At 44.4% G+C, this 16,545-nt stretch overlaps 1 protein-coding gene across 1 annotated transcript in view; it reads left to right on the plus strand.

Moving 5' to 3' along the window:
• GCN1 (GCN1 activator of EIF2AK4) overlaps nt 1-8,871 on the plus strand; it is a 51,530-nt gene extending 42,659 nt beyond the window's left edge. The window contains exons 44-58 of the mRNA XM_069961272.1: nt 694-909; nt 1,008-1,172; nt 1,287-1,448; nt 1,550-1,642; nt 2,050-2,193; nt 2,346-2,615; nt 2,707-2,820; nt 2,908-3,138; nt 3,736-3,929; nt 4,073-4,187; nt 4,270-4,366; nt 4,484-4,632; nt 4,767-4,874; nt 6,562-6,780; nt 8,584-8,871. Coding sequence (XP_069817373.1) covers nt 694-909; nt 1,008-1,172; nt 1,287-1,448; nt 1,550-1,642; nt 2,050-2,193; nt 2,346-2,615; nt 2,707-2,820; nt 2,908-3,138; nt 3,736-3,929; nt 4,073-4,187; nt 4,270-4,366; nt 4,484-4,632; nt 4,767-4,874; nt 6,562-6,780; nt 8,584-8,709 — 2,403 coding nt within the window. The 3' untranslated portion in view covers nt 8,710-8,871. The remainder of the gene's footprint in view (nt 1-693; nt 910-1,007; nt 1,173-1,286; nt 1,449-1,549; nt 1,643-2,049; nt 2,194-2,345; nt 2,616-2,706; nt 2,821-2,907; nt 3,139-3,735; nt 3,930-4,072; nt 4,188-4,269; nt 4,367-4,483; nt 4,633-4,766; nt 4,875-6,561; nt 6,781-8,583) is intronic.
• The last annotated feature ends 7,674 nt before the right edge of the window (nt 8,872-16,545 follow it).

Raw genomic sequence — 16,545 nt, forward strand, 5'->3', positions numbered from 1 at the left:
AAATAAGGTTGAAAGAAGACAAGAGTCCATCAGGTTCAACCTAGGGAAATCCTACTGTGTTGATCCAGGGAAGGCAAAAACTCCCATGAGGCAGACGACAATTGCCCCATCACAGGGAGAAAACTCCCTCCTGACTCCAATGGCGACCAGAATAATCCCTGGATCAACGTATCACTGGAAATCTAATGCCCATAACTTGTAATATTATATTGTTCAAGAAAAGCATCCAGGCCTCCCTTGAACTTCTTTAATGAATCGGCCATGACAACATCATGTGGCAGAGAGTTCTGCCTGTATCCTGAGTGAGGCTATGTTCACACAGGTGTCAGATAAGATCACTGACGCTGAGTTCAGTTCGCGCCCGCATCAGAACTCCCCACTGCACACAATGTAGCATGCGGCCGGAGCCACACGCTTCATTGTGTGCACTGACAGGTTCTCTGCGGCCGCTATTCAATGAATAGCAGCTGCAGAAAACTGACATGTCCGTTTTTTGCGGCACCGCTATACCAGGGATTCCATAGATGGCGATGTAACGTATATTTTCATATTAATCACGCCTGTTGTTGCAATCGGCAACAATGGCCGTACTTTCACAAAAATATACGTTTTGTGAACATGGCCTGATAATGTTTTTTTATTAGATTTTTTAGTCACTATTCTGATATTACCTTTTTTTCTTATTTTTTTTAGGCTATTATTTCAGCCCTTGGAGCTGAAAGGAGAAATCGTGTTCTTGCTGGATTGTACATGGGACGTTCAGATACACAGCTGGTTGTCCGTCAGGCTTCTCTTCACGTTTGGAAGATTGTCGTTTCAAACACACCACGCACCCTTCGAGAAATTCTGCCTACTCTCTTTACATTACTGCTAGGATTTCTAGCCAGCACTTGTGCAGACAAGAGAACGGTGAGCCACCTATTATAAGGGTCCCTGTCATAGTGATATTTGTCTATAATATATTGTACAATGTGCTGAATACAGATTTGTTTATTTTTACCCTTTAGATTGCTGCCAGAACTCTTGGAGACCTTGTCCGAAAACTTGGGGAGAAAATACTTCCAGAGATCATTCCAATTTTGGAGGAAGGTCTTAGGTCTGATAAAAGTGACGAAAGACAGGGGGTCTGTATTGGCTTAAGTGAGATTATGAAGTCAACAAGCAGAGATGCGGTAAGTTGTAGAGCAGATATACTCTATGCTTTATTTTACTGTTTGCATTTGCAGCTAGCAGTAAAGTGAGTTTCTCTTGCTTTTCTTGACCGTTCACTCTCCTGCTTCTTACAGGTGCTCTTTTTCTCGGAGTCGCTTGTCCCTACTGTGAGGAAAGCATTATGTGATCCTCTTGAGAAAGTCAGAGAGGCTGCAGCCAAAACCTTTGAGCAGTTACATTCTACCATTGGTCACCAAGCCCTGGAGGACATTCTGCCATATTTACTGGAGCAGCTGGTAAGCAACATAAGCCTATCCTTAAAGATAGTTGTAAACACCTTTTTTTTTTTTTTTTTTTTTTTTATGTTTTTCACCTTACAAAATTTTCTTTTATTCAGAATAATGAAGAAATGTCAGAGTTTGCCTTGGATGGACTCAAACAGGTCATGGCAGTGAAAAGTCGTGTTGTGCTTCCCTACCTTGTTCCTAAGGTATGTTTCTTAAAACACTTAGGGGGCTTTCATTAAGACTGGCATATTCGTATGTGGTTTTAAATTAGGTCCCGCCCCCAATCACCCTGGCGGACCTGCACTTGGTGAAGAAACTGCACAAAAATTTACACCTCCTCTGGAGCAGTTGTAAATTTTTCCCTGGTTTACGCTTGTTTCCAGGCATAAACCTTAAATAATGAGCTGCGGAAGGAGGCCACATCTCCTCCCCGCCTTGCCATGCCACTCCTGCCCACCCATCAGGCGAGCGGGGGATATAGCTGGCGTACGCGATGGAAAAGAGGCTAATCGACCTCTTTTCCATAGCGTATGCCAGGGGAGCACTTTGATACATGCTTCTGTTGCTTTGCTAGGCTTAATGACTTATTTGCTGTTTTTTCTTTCTACAGCTAACAAGCCCCCCAGTAAACACTCGTGTGTTGGCATTCCTTTCATCCGTGGCGGGTGATGCCTTGACTAGACATCTAAATGTCATTCTCCCTGCTGTCATGTCGGCGCTGAAAGCTCAACTAGGAACAGAGAATGAGCAAGTGGTAAGTAGGTTGATTAGTCATTATGTTTCATAGGTGCATGGTGACTGTACCATCATCCTGGAAAAATTTCCCTAACTTATACAAAACAGGACATTTTTGTTAGGGATGGAGAACTGTTACAAATCTATCACTACATTGTGTTCATCTAATAGGAACTGGCGAACTGTCAAGCGGTCATCCTGTCCGTGGAAGATGACGTGGGTCAGAGGATTGTAATAGAAGATCTCCTAGAAGCTACTCGCAGCTCCGATGTGGGAATGCGTAAAGCGGCTGTTATTATACTGAATATCTACTGTGCTAAAACAAAAGCGGACTACTCCACCCATCTCAGGAGCCTGATATCTGGACTTCTGCGCTTGTTTAATGACACTAACAGTGTGGTTTTGAATGAAAGCTGGGATGCTCTAAATGCTATAACTAAAGTGAGTATACAAACCTCATCATGTGAATGAGGAGCAGAGCAGTTTTTACCAGAAGACTGATATTTTTACTGTTACTTATTTTTCTTTGTAGAAATTGGATGCTGCCAGTCAGTTGTCACTGATTGATGATCTTCATAGAGATATTCGCATGGTGGGAAATGATGCCAAAGGAGAGAATGTGCCTGGATTCTGTATCCCAAAGAAGGTACAAGAATGACTATTTGGTTGTAAGAAATTGCACATACAGATGTGTTCTTCAAATATAACCCCAAGCTTTTCCTATTTTGCTTAGGGCGTAACATCAATTCTACCAGTGCTGAGAGAAGGTGTTCTTACCGGGAACCCAGACCAGAAAGAAGAGGCCACCAAGGCATTGGGTTTGGTTATTAAACTGACATCTGCACAAGCTTTACAGCCCTCTGTAATTGGAATTACTGGACCCTTAATTCGTATTCTGGGAGATCGGTTCACTTGGAGTGTAAAAGTGGCCCTTTTGGAAACCTTGAGTCTTCTATTAGCTAAGGTAATATACTCACTAAGAGTATTACTGTTCAGTTAAAGGGGTTTTCCACTCATCACCCCTTCTCCTGGAGACTAACAATTCCTTCCATACTTATTGCCTTTTCAGTCTCCTTCCTCCAATTCTGCACCTGCTGCTTTATGCTGAAGACACGGGAAACTGCGTGAGAGCTGTTCGCTCCTCCTCCTTTCCCCCTAAGATGACTTGGATCCTTGGATGGCTGATTTTGCACCCTGTAATGCCCGGAGGGTTTATCTGAGGTCAAGTTTCTGATTGCCCCCACTGTGATTAACCCTCCAGGCATTACAGAGTGCAGGTACAGCCACTCAAGGATGCGGTTTATATGAGTCTTGAAAGGGAGGGGGGGGAGGAGGGCAAGATGAAAAGAACAGCGCTGACACAGTTTTCTGTGTTTTCAGCACAAAGCAGCAGGCTTAGAACTGGGGAAAGGAGACCAATAAGCTAATAACAAGTATGGAACAAATTGTTAGTCTCCAGGAGGGGGGATGATTCAGAAGGTTTTTTTTTACCTGAGGGGAATACCCCTTTAACATGTGTAGTAGTAGTGTATGTGTACTAACTTTCCCCCTCTTTTTTTAGGTTGGCATTGCATTAAAACCTTTCTTGCCACAACTACAAACTACTTTTACTAAAGCTCTGCAAGATTCAAATCGTGCCGTACGTCTTAAGGCGGCGGATGCCCTGGGGAAGCTCATTGTTATCCATACAAAGGTCGATCCTCTCTTCACAGAACTGTTGAACATCATTCGCCTGTGTGAAGACTCTGGTGTCAGGTAACCTACTGTTTGCTAAAACTGGAATTCTACTGATGCATGCAAGGTTTTAGTGTTTAGACACTGCTACGTATACAGTACGGTACATGAATATGGCTGGGGGCGTACTCATATGTACTAACTTATTTGTGTTGTTTTTTTAGGGAGACCATGCTTCAGGCTGTACGTTTCATTGTCCAAGGAGGTGGCGGAAAGATGGATGCAGCAATAAGGAAAAACTATGTGACCATATTGATAGGGATGTTGGGACATGATGAGGTACTCACGCGAGATGCATAGTTGTATTGTTATAGAGTTTAAGGTCAACAAAATTCCCTGAAATTTTTTTTTTCTTTTTCAGGATGCCACACGCATGGCATCTGCTGGCTGTCTGGGAGAGATTTGTGCCTACCTTCCAGAAGAAGAACTTTCTGCACTCATGCAGCAGAACCTTTTGGGTTTGTAGACTTATCCAGAATTTTTTTTGTCATTGTGGTAATTTCCACATCAGAACCACATCAGTATAATGTAGCTACAATGGCGTTCTGTAGTGATGTTCTGTTTCTGATTTACAGCTGATTTCACTGGAATAGACTGGATGGTGAGGCATGGGAGAAGCATGGCCCTTTCTGTGGCCATAAACGTTGCATCAAGCAAATTATGTACAGCAAAATTCTGCAGCAATGTAGAGTCTATGGTCTGCAACAACGCAACAGCGGATAGGGTAAGGGAAATATAGCTAATATTTTATTGGAATCTGCTCTCCTACTAGAAGCAGATTCATTCAGCATATCATTGACCCATTTTAGTATGTTAGATAGTCAGTATAATAATGGTCATGTCATTTGTTTCTTGCAGATTCCCATTGCTGTTAGTGGAATCAGAGGAATTGGTTACCTTATAAAGTATTACATTGAATGTCAAAATGGAAACCTTCCCCCTAAATTGATAACCCTGTTAGTAAAGGTGAGTAAAAGTAATAGCCATATAAATGCTTATTGCACTTAGGGGGAAATTGGTGCTGCCCCCTTTCTTTCCCCCTCTGGCAGCTAACAGTGTAGTCCCTTCTTGTCCTGCAAATAGAGAATGTAGGACCCAGAGTAGTCAAGATATATACTGTGTGACATCCACAGTGCACACTCACTTAGAAACCAATGAAAATACACAGTGGCGTCACATGATTATGACTACTTCTTTCTTTTGACATTGGCAGCCTGTAGCCCATGAAGTAAGTCTCGTGTCATGACTGGCTTAGTTGGTATAGAAGGTATTTCTGCACACACGTCACTTGTTGCTGCCACGGTTAAAAGGGATGATTAATAGTGGTCATAATAATGTGACTCGACTGTGTATAATGAAATAAAACTGTAAAGGCTGAGTGGGCATGTGCAGGGCGCACATCACTATGCAGAGACCTGGCTGTGTGGAGAGCTGTGTGTCCACTGCCACTTAGGGGCCTATTCCACGGGAGCGATAATCGGCACGATTCGGCCGATTATCGCTCGGTGGAATAGAGAAAGTGATCAGCCGATGAACGTGTCATCTGCTGATCGTTTATTTAGGGCCAAACCTAAAATCATCAGTCCGGTAAAATAGCGGTGCGCGGCGGGCGACCGACGATTTGAGAAGCAGCAGCATACATTACCAGGCAGGACTTCTCCTCCGCTCCGTCTTCCTACCCGGGTCCTCCGGCACAGCATCAGCAGCTCCGGAGCGGCCTGACTGAGTTGTCAGACCGCTCAGTCAATCACTGGCCGGGACCGCCGCGGCCAGTGATTGGCTGAGCGGTCTGACAGCTCAGTCAGGCCGCACCGAAGCTGATGCTGCACTGCGGGACACGGGGAGGAAGACGGAGCGGAGGAGGAGTCCTGCCAGGTAATGTATGGTGCAAGGGCTGCAAGGACATTGGTAACGATGTCCCTGCAGCCCTCGCTTAACGATCATCGGGGCCGTGGAATAGGCCCAGTAAACGAGCGCCGATCTAGCAGACTTCATGACTGCTTCACGATCTAGCTTCACGACTTCTGTGCCACTTAGCCCCGCCTACATTGGCACTGTAGGCCCTTCCTCTCTGTGATGTCATCTTTGTATAAGCCCCGCCCCCTCAGCAATCATTGGACCCTTAGGTCTAGGCCCCGATGACGTCACAGAGGGGAGGGGCCTATGATGCTGATGTGGGCGGGTTGAAGTGGCACAGTGGTCGTGAAACCCCGCCCAGGTGGCACAAACCTCCAAAGATAAAAAGCATTTTTCACTGGACCAAGCACCATGAAATCTATTATAAGGTAAGTATGCTTTACAACTCTGTAGACAAGTCCTCATACAGAAAGGGGGTGACAGTATCACTTTAAGCAATAGAGTTTGCTCCAGTGTGCGACCACAGGGACACATAGCAACCATGAGAAATCAGGAAGAAGTTTTTACAATAAATTTTTCCTATTATATATAAGCAAATAGGACATCTCATGTTACCCAGGAGGCCGAGTGGAGATAGACACAGCAATGGAATGCTGTGTCGTTCTCATACAATAATGGCTGTTTCAGACACTAGTCATTTTTCTTGTATTTACATCTCATCTGTATTATATCATTTGAACCAATAAGCTTCTCTGTTACTTACCTGCATTACTAACGTTTCATGTTTTCCCTACAGTGTCTGCAGAACCCATCGAGTGATATCAAGCTGATAGCGGAAAAGATGATCTGGTGGGCAAACAAAGACCATTTGCCCCCACTAGACCCACAAACTATTAAGCCAATTCTCAAAGTGCTGCTAGACAATACAAAAGACAAGAACACAAGCGTGCGGGCGTACAGTGACCAGGCCATAGTCAATCTACTGAAAATGAGACTGGGCAACAACCTCTATCAGGTATGCATCCGCGTGCAGGGTTGGCGACTGTTCACATTCTGTTCTCACTGTGACGGAGGTGGGGCTTCTTAGCGTTGAAACCCCACCTTTCACCTATATAGGGATGGCACTAGCCCTATAAGTGAGTACAGTATTTGATGATGATTTATTTAGCAACTTTTCAAGCTCTGAAAGCCAATGCTTGTAGGATCTATGTACAGGCATATGCTGATGTGAAGATAACAGGTGAATGTTCCTCATAATGAACGACACCTGAAAACATTACTCATGTATATAGTATAGGCAATTATTGTCAGTCACTGCTGTAGTCATGTGGCATAGTGAATCAGACTGACATGGCGTTTCCCTATAATTATGGCTCTTGGACACAGTGTTGCCTGGACAAATAAACAGAAGTTAAATGAGCACTGTCATTTATAGACATGGCTATAGACATGTCAAAGGTTTTGAAGGGCGCCCTCCCCTTGTCTGATTTTTACACACAATCGTGTCCAAGATGTCTACTAAGCTTCCCCCATACTCTAGAACTCACTACCACTAAACATCCTTTTGCCCAAAAGTACAGTAGTGTATTGGTTCTTACACTATAGTGACTGCAGGTGATGCGTTCTTACAAAAGGTTCATTAATGTAACAAATTTAGTAGGGCACTGTTGGGAACTTTTTTTTTAAGTCAATCAACAACTGTTGTGATCACAAGCAGCTTTGCTATATTCTCTAGGTTTCTATGTTTAAATCGATGTTAGATATATGGCCACTGGCCGTCTCCCTTCATGTGTACAACTGCTGTGTGCCCACATTCAGTAGTAGAGAATCCTGGGGGTACTCGCATTGTATGGTCAACTCTCCTATCACAGAGCACCAAAACCTCTGTATCTACACAGTGACTAAATTGTTGCTTAACAAAGAGCATGGTTTCCTGGTAAGCTGCATAGCCAATATAATTAGTAAAAGTTAGTGTCACTGTTGTTTGTAAAAACTTTTGACATGTCCTGGATTAGGAGACTGAACGCGGTCCGCTGCTTCTCTCTTTTGGAAGAGAAGAGTCAGGCTTATAATGCAAGGGCCCCATTCCACCGGACGATTATCATTTGCATAATCGTTAACAATCTCAAACGGCCGCTATTGCGAAAGACCTGAAAACGTTCACTCATTTCCATGGAACGATAATCATTACTTCTGATCGTAATTGCGATAGTTTTTCTTCGCTATTTATTCGCTATTGCGTTCGTATCTATTGCAAACGACCGAACGACGTCTTATTCAATGCGAACGAGCAACGATAAAAATAGGTCCAGGTCTTATAAAACGATCAACGATTTCTTGTTCGGTCGTTAATGGTTAACTGCATTTCAACCGAACGATTATCGTTTAGATTCGAATGATTTAACGATAATCTAAAAGAAAATCGTCCGGTGGAATAGGGGGAATATAAGTCTATGTAACCCAAGCTGCATCACAGAAGGGGCTGGCGGGCCGCCCCCCAGTGCTTCCTGCAATGCCAGTGCTTGGCAATAAATAGGCGCTGTGCGCAGGAATTTGGCAACTCAAAAAAAAAAAAGGACTGCGACTCCGGCACCCCCACGCCGGCATAGGTCTATTCACGTGAAAAACCACTAAGCGATGTACCTAATGTTACATTCCCTTTAAATAAAATAAAATTTGTGACATGTAAACTTTAATGGGATAAATAGGTGTTAGAAGGTATTTTGACAGTGATTGATGTCATAGGGAGCATTGGTCAAGTTGATGATCAAATTTGTATCCATATTTACTTAATTTCTGTTTTTTGTTTTTTTTTTAGGATATAACAAAGATACTGGACACTGCCAGCTTAGAGATGCTGAATGAAAGCCACAGAAGGTCCCTGAAGAAGCTTGCAGCACAGCCCGACTCCACTGAACAGATAGATGAAACGATTCTGACGTGAACAGGAATCCCAGTGACTGCATTTCCCTTCCTAAGAATGCACTGATTATATAGTGCGCAGAAACTATTGGCTCTTCAATCTCAACCAAATGAAGTTCATGTTGCTTTATTCTGTAAACCCTTCCAAGAGTTGAATGAAATATACTTGAAATCTGTCATGAAATTATTTGTTAAATGAAAGTTGGTACCGACATTGGCCAAAAAACCATAATGATCTTTTTTGGGTGAATTAAATGGCAGGTCTAGTCCCACACTGGCTTGGCAGGGAACACCCTCATTGTACACCCCTAGGTAGATTCACTCACCAAAATTCACGCTAGACATTCAGCAATCTGATCTGTAAACTGGTCTAAGGGTATAAACCCACACACCGTATATGCAGCAGATATGCAACAAATACGCAGCAGATTTGTTGGTACAGATTTGATGCTGTGTTCAGTTATTTAGATCTAATCTGCTGCGATTTTGCTGCGAGTTTGCTGCGAGTTTGCTGCGTATCGCAGCAGTAAATACGCTGCATATACGGTGTGTGGGTTTATACCCTAAAGGTAATTTTCACCATTTTAGCATCTGCGTAACTGGCACAAATCCCTGTCCTCTAGCTTAGTGCTTCTCAATTCCAGTCCTCAGGCCTCACCAACAGGTCATGTTTTGAGGATATCCCATAGAAAGAACACCTGTGATAATACCTGATGCACTGAGTATAATTATACCACCTGTGAAATACTAAGGAAATTCTCAAAACATGACCTGTTGGTGAGGCCTGAGGACTGGAATTGAGAAGCATTGCTCTAGCTAAACCAAACTCAGACTAGATTCACATGGTGTAAAATAGAAGACATAAAATACACATGTATATAAAAGCAGAAACACATCTGAAATAAGCGTGCACTCATTTTTTAAAGGGGTACTCCAGCACTGATAAAAACAATTAACCATAAAAATAGTTTCTACATTTACCATTCCTCCTGAGTCTGTCTCCTTTGAATTTTCCGCTGTTTGCAGGTCCCTGAAGCTCCAATTATTGGCTTCATTTTTTCTTCACTTCCTGGTTTAGGCGTTCCCATGATGCACTTTGTCTCCTGTGATGTCTGACTCTGTAAAACTGTTAGATGGCTTACATCTTGTTCAACCAATCAGAGCTGAGCAACCTGAGTCATCTGACAAAGGGAGGCTGGCCTAACAGGGCTTAAACCTGCCTCCCTCTTGATGATGTCATTGTCAAAATGGCTTCCACAGAGCAGCCTGGGGTCAACAGTCATTAGGTAAGAATGAGTTTACTTCACTTCTTGGTGGTGGTGGGGGGGGGTTGAGGGGGGAAAAGATAGGGAAGGGGGCAGATAGGTGATTGAAGCATATTACAAAGTTATATGTTATATCGCTGGAGTACCCCTTTAGGGTGCCTTCACACCTACCGACTCGCAGCGTTAATAACGCTGTGAGTCGGCTAGGTCCTGGCAGATCACTGTCAGTACATACACGCAGCGGTCTGAATGACCGCTGCGTGTATGTAAATCTGCCGGCCACTTAACCCCTTCTGATGCCGGCCGGCCGCCTCCCGCTCAGCTCTGTATACATTACCTCCTCGCTCCACGGGGTCCCGGTGTACTGTTCTCCTGCCCGGCCAATCAGTGTGTTGCCCTGCCGCAGCCACCGATTGGCCGGGGCGGGAGAGCAGGACGCCGGGACCCCGTGCAGCGAGGAGGTAATGTATACAGAGCTGAGCGGGAGGCGGCCGGCCGGCATCAGAAGGGGTTAAGTGGCTGGCAGATTTACATACACGCAGCGGTCGTTCAGACCGCTGCGTGTATGTACTGACAGTGATCTGCCAGGACCTAGCCGACTCACAGCGTTATTAACGCTGCGAGTCGGTAGGTGTGTAGGCGCCCTTTAGCTTATTTTTATGTGTATTTGATGCATGCTTCATGTGTTTAGGAGTGGTTTTTTTATGCTCCCACTGATTTAAGTGAAAGCATTGTAGGTGTAACAAATGCAAAGAATACATGTTTCTACTTTTTTCACACAAAAAAATCTACCATATAAGGAACAGTGTGTATTTTATATTGAAATCGGTGACATGTTTGTAGGCATATAACACAGAAGTTCAGGGGCAGAATATATATGTTATTCTGCTCCACAATAAACACTGTATGAATCTGGCCTAGAGATCATAGTATGGACAGACACTAAAATGTGGCCCCTTATAAATATCTCAATGCAGCCTAAGGCTATGTTCACACACAGTATTTCTGCTCAGTATGTTTCAACCAAAACCAAGAGTAAATTGAAAACAAGAAGACTATGGGGGAGATCTATCAAACATGGTGTAAAGTGAAAGTGGCTCAGTTGCCAGTAGCAACCAATCAGATTCCACTTTTCATTCGTTACAGACTCTTTGGAAAATGAAAGGTGGAATCTGATTGGTTGCTAGGGGCAACTGAGCCAGTCTCACTTTACACCATGTTTGATAAATCATAAATCAAACACAACCGCCATTGTTCCAAAATATTGGTAATTATTTGCCATTAAATGGCGGCCATTCACTAAATTTCAACAGTGTGTGAACAGATCCTTTCTGTGTTTTTAATCCAATCCTGGTTTTGGTTGAAAAATACTGAACAAAATTCTGAACAAAAATGCTGTGTAAGAAAATAGCCTAAGGGTAGCTTCACACGGGCGTATTAGCTGCAAGTTTAACCAAGCGATAAAACCGCAGGTGAAAACGCTGTGAGACGGTTAGTAATGTAAGTCAATGGCAAACTCAACTCGCATTGTGTTGTGTATATGTACCGTGCGGATTAGATGCGATTTTTTGCGGAAAGCTCGCAGCTAATACGCCCGTGTGAAGCTACCCTAAAGCTGGGTGGGTATAGGCAAGATACCAATAATATGATTTAGCTCACAACGTTAGAACAAAAAAACTCAAACTAGACAGAACCCCAGCAGATACACGTGGCTATGCCAAGCGCAGGCTATAAGTGGGATTGCATGACAAAGATGGCAAGAATAGCAAACACCCCAGTTACAGGCCCTGAGTGACATAACATTTGCTGTGCAGTTAAACCAATGGTTTCCAACATGGCTTTACAATTTTTTGCAGAATTACATTTCCCAGATTGTGGCTGACAGCATGCTGGAAATTTTAAATTTTGCCATACAGAGAGCCACAGATATAGAACTGTACATATAGAATTGTAATGCATGGCACAATACTTTGATGCATTTGATGGTTTTTATGTTCAGACAAATGTGTTTAAAAGATTGACTCCAGAATAAAAAAAAAAAAATCCATGCCCTTTACTAGTTTACCAAAGTCTTCCTAATCTGCTTAATTATTTTTTTTCACACGTTAATTCTGGAGTTTTTTTTTAAAGTTTTTTAAGAGCCACAAAAAAATACCATACAGTGTGTGCTGATTTTTGAAAGAAAAATACAAAATCACTAACAAAAAAACTTGAATTTGAAAGATATATGGTGGATTTGGCCTAGGCAAATCCTCTTTTTTTTTTTTTTTTTTTTAATTTATTGAATTTTTCATGTAAAGTAATAACAACCAGCACCAACACAGGCTCAAGTATTTATAATACAAAATATGGAACATACATTTAAAGGGAACCTGTCACCCCCCGTGCCGGGGTGACAGGCTCCCGACCCCCCGTTAGAGACCCCTATACTTACCTCATCCCGCCGGGTCCCGCTTCTGGAGGTGGTCGGGTCCCGGAGATCTCAGCCGCTGCAGCCCGGCGCGCGCGCTGACAGATGAGTCCAACGCTCATAGAGAATGACGGAGCGATGGACTCTCCTGTCATTCTCTATGGGTGTTGGACTCATCTCTCAGCGCGCGCGCCGGGCTGCAGCGGCTGAGATCTCCGGGACCCGACCGAATCCAGAAGCGGGACCCGGCGGGATGAGGTAAGTATAGGGGTCTCTAACGGGGGGTCGGGAGCCTGTCACCCCGGTACGGGGGGTGACAGGTTCCCTTTAAATAAGTAGTAATATGGGAAATTTCCAACCAAGGACCGTAGCCCAAACCTCATTGGAACCAAGAAATGAGGAAGGTAAGAAGAGAGATGGGGGAAGGGAGGTGGGGAGAGGAGCCCAGTCATTAAAGTGACTCTGTACCCACAATCTGACCCCCCCTTAAACCTCTTGTACCTTCGGATAGCTGCTTTTAATCCAAGATCTGTCCTGGGGTCCGTTCGGCAGGCGATGCAATTATTGTCCTAAAAAAAAAACAACTTAAACTTGCAGCCCGTGCCCAAGGGGAGCATCTGTGCCCTAATTTTGCACCACCCCTCCGTCCTTCCTCCCCAACCTCTCCATCATTAGGAAAGCCACTGGAACATTTACTCCTATTTGAACATTGCACAGGTGCCTTAACGATCCAGCCCATGTTCAGTATTCACACAGGTGGGGAGTAGGAGGTAATCTGCCTGGGGCATTCCTAATGAGGAGGGTGGGGAGGAAGGACAAAGAGGTTGTGCCAGCCTAATGCATGCACAATCTAAGCCCCGGCCGTTGGGCACGGGGCTGCCAGTTTTAAAAGTTGTTTTTTAGGACGATAACTGCATCATCTGCGGAACAGACCCCAGGACAGATCTTGGAATAAAAGCAGCGATCCGAAGATACAAGCGGTTTTGGGGGGGGGGTGTCAGATTGTGGGTACAGAGTCGCTTTAAGCCAGGAGAGCGCTATATTCCAAAATTCCATATTCGGAAAAAGCGTGAAGAGCGATTGTATAGCTGGACCGTGAGGTCTCCCATACGCCCGATGTCCTCAACTTTCCGTAAACATACAGTAATGGGAGATGGATCTGGACACCGCCACAAGGGCAGGTATTCAGGCTCTTCCAATGTTGCTGGAAATGCAAAAAAAAAAGAAAAATTGGTCAGCACCCAGCCAATATAAATATGCTTATGAAAGAAGAGCCTCTGGATCCCGGGGTGAACATATAGAAGAGGAGATGGATTCCTTCAGCTCATAAAATGTATTCAAGCTTTGTTGTGAATCTTTAAAATAACCGACATGTTTCAAACCTAACCGGTTCTTAGTCATGGTATCTGGGTCTGGTGCGATAACCACCAACATGGTATAGAGAAGAGAGAGTGGATGACAGATTGGACTGGAACCCAGGCAGAGTTAAGGCCCTATTCCACCAGACGATTATCGTTCAGATTATTGTTAAATCGTTCGAATCTAAACGATAATCGTTCGGTTGAAATGCAGTTAACGATTAACGACCAACGAGAAATCGTTGATCGCTTTATAAGACCTGGACCTATTTTTATCGTTGCTCGTTCACATTGAATAAGACGTCGTTCGCAGTAGATACGAACGCAATAGTGAAAAAATAGCGAAGAAAAACGATCGCAAATACGATCATAAGTAACGATTATCAATCCATGGAAATGAGTGAACGTTTTCAGGTCTTTCGCAATAGCGGTCGTTTGAGATCGTTAATTGTTAACAATTATGCGAACGATAATCGTCCGGTGGAATAGGGCCCTTATTCAAGCAAAGGAATGGAAGAAGTTGTAAGGATCTTCAGAAACTCAGGAGGCTGGGATCTGAGAGGTCCTTGAGGGCTGAGAGAGAAAGCTTGCTGGAGGCCCTGACCATGACCTCCCTTGGATCATGTGTGGATTGTAGGGTCTTCCAAGCCCGGAGTGGAGGCTGGGTTTTGGAGTACAGTGAACAGTGGGGAGGGGTGGGGTGCTATGAAGCCAGAGGAGAGATATATGTGGTACAATAGTTAGGGGAGAGAGTGCATAGCAAGCGGAGGAGGGTAGCCAGGGGGCCACCAGAAGGGCGATTGGAGAGAGGGCTGTCTCAATTTTTGTGGGGATGTGTCTATGCCAGTCTAGTACCCTAGAAAGGTGGGCTGCTACATAATAATGGGAGAGATTGGGAAGACCCACTCCACCGTGCTGAAGTATGGATTTAGCTAACTGGGGCAACTTGTGAGCCCATATAAATTTCGTGAGGAGGGAGGAAAGCTGCCGGGAATGCTGACTGGTAAGGCCTGGATTAGATTTTGTATTCATGGGAGCACATTCATCTTGAGGATGGACCATCAGCCAAACCAAGTAAACGCTCCATTCATAAACCCCATTTGCGTAGAAAAGGTTGTGTGGAGCCAGCACCATATGCTAAAACCTTTTCAGGCTATGTTCACAGTACATATATTTTCGCGGCCGGACAAATACGTGTTAAACTACGGCCGGAAATTTACGCAACTTGCGGCCGGCTATGTACGGACCTCAAACTTATGCCCGTAGTCTACTTACGCTTCCCGAACGCCCTACGTAGCGATCTGACAGCGGTCTTTTACTTGGAAATCTTCGCCTAGCCCCGGACACCCCACAGAACCTTTTGGATCGGCACAAAAAGCTTGAAAAATGAAGGAATCACCACTCCGTACGGGACCGCATGTAACGGGCGTAAGTTACGGCATTTTCGGCCTCAAACAATGGTCTGGTTCATTTTTTACAGCGCCGCGTACGATCCGGGCGTAAGTTCGTACGTAGTGTGAACTGTGCCGCCGTATATCGTATACTTTCCATTATACGCAAACTACGTAAGTCTCTGGCCGCTTATTCACGGAACGCGCTACGTCCAGAGACTTATGTAGTGTGAACATAGCCTCAAAATAGAAAGATGAGTTTACTGCTGTTATATACTCATGGGACAGTTCCTGTCTCAGACAGAGATGGCAGCAGAGAGCACTGTGTCAGACTGAAAATAAAACATTATTTCCTTGCATTCTGCCACAACTCTCCTGTGGTGCCTCACCACCCCTCTGCTCTTCCATGGATTCTTCTTCCTACTGGTCACTTGGCAGGTTTTGATGACATACTCCGTTCTCTGGCATCTCCTGGACCAGAAGGATCACCTTACGCAGAGGCCTCTTTGCCACCTGAATTTTTTAGTAACTTTATTTAGTGGTATGGCTCTAGAAGCTTGGCTCCTGAAGGCAGAATCATAGAACATGGTCTGGATGGCAGAATCAAAAATACTTTGATTCTGCCATCCAGACCATGTTCTATGATTCTGTCTATCAAACAGTGTCTCTATGGGAGGGCTCGTGCGCCTCCGCTCTCCAAACAATTAACATGTCAATTCCTTGAGCGGAGGCGCACGAGCCCTCCAATAGAGACACTGTTTGACACTTTAGAGAGGCGGGATTCCGCGCAGCGTGAACTGGCCCTTAGGGAGTATGGATACAGCCATAGCTGTGGGGCAGACTGGTTAGGAGACATACAATGTCTGCTTAAAGGGGTACTCCAGTGAAAAGAAATTTTCAAATCAATTGGTGTCAGAAAGTTATATAGATTTGTCAATTACTTCTACCTAAAAATCTCTAGTCTTCCAATACTTAATAGCTGCTGTATGTCCTGCAGGAAGTGGTGTATTCTTTCCTGTCTGACACAGTCCTCTCTGCTGCCACCTCTGTCCATGTCAGGAACTGTCCAGAGCAGAAACAAATCCCCATAGAAAACCTCCCCTTTTCTGGACAGTTCCTGACATGGACAGAGGTGGCAGCAGAGAGCACTGGGTCAGACTGGAAAGAATACAGAACTTCCTGCAGGACATACAGCAGCTGATAAGTACTGGAAGACTTGATATCTTTATTTTCATCGGAGTACCCCCTTAACCCAAGCCTTATGGCCCTAAAAGGGGCAGAAATACCTTATGTAAAAATGGCCTAAAGGAAATGTATATTTCTGTGATTCACACATAAACCATGAGCCCATTGCTCCTTGTACAAGGTGTATACTGCTATGAAATCACAAGCTGCTGTTCAGACTTATGCGGATGTGGGCAGCAGTGTTAAATG

This window comes from Dendropsophus ebraccatus, chromosome 3 (genome assembly GCF_027789765.1).
Source record: "Dendropsophus ebraccatus isolate aDenEbr1 chromosome 3, aDenEbr1.pat, whole genome shotgun sequence".
Classification (NCBI taxonomy): Eukaryota; Metazoa; Chordata; class Amphibia; order Anura; family Hylidae; genus Dendropsophus; species Dendropsophus ebraccatus.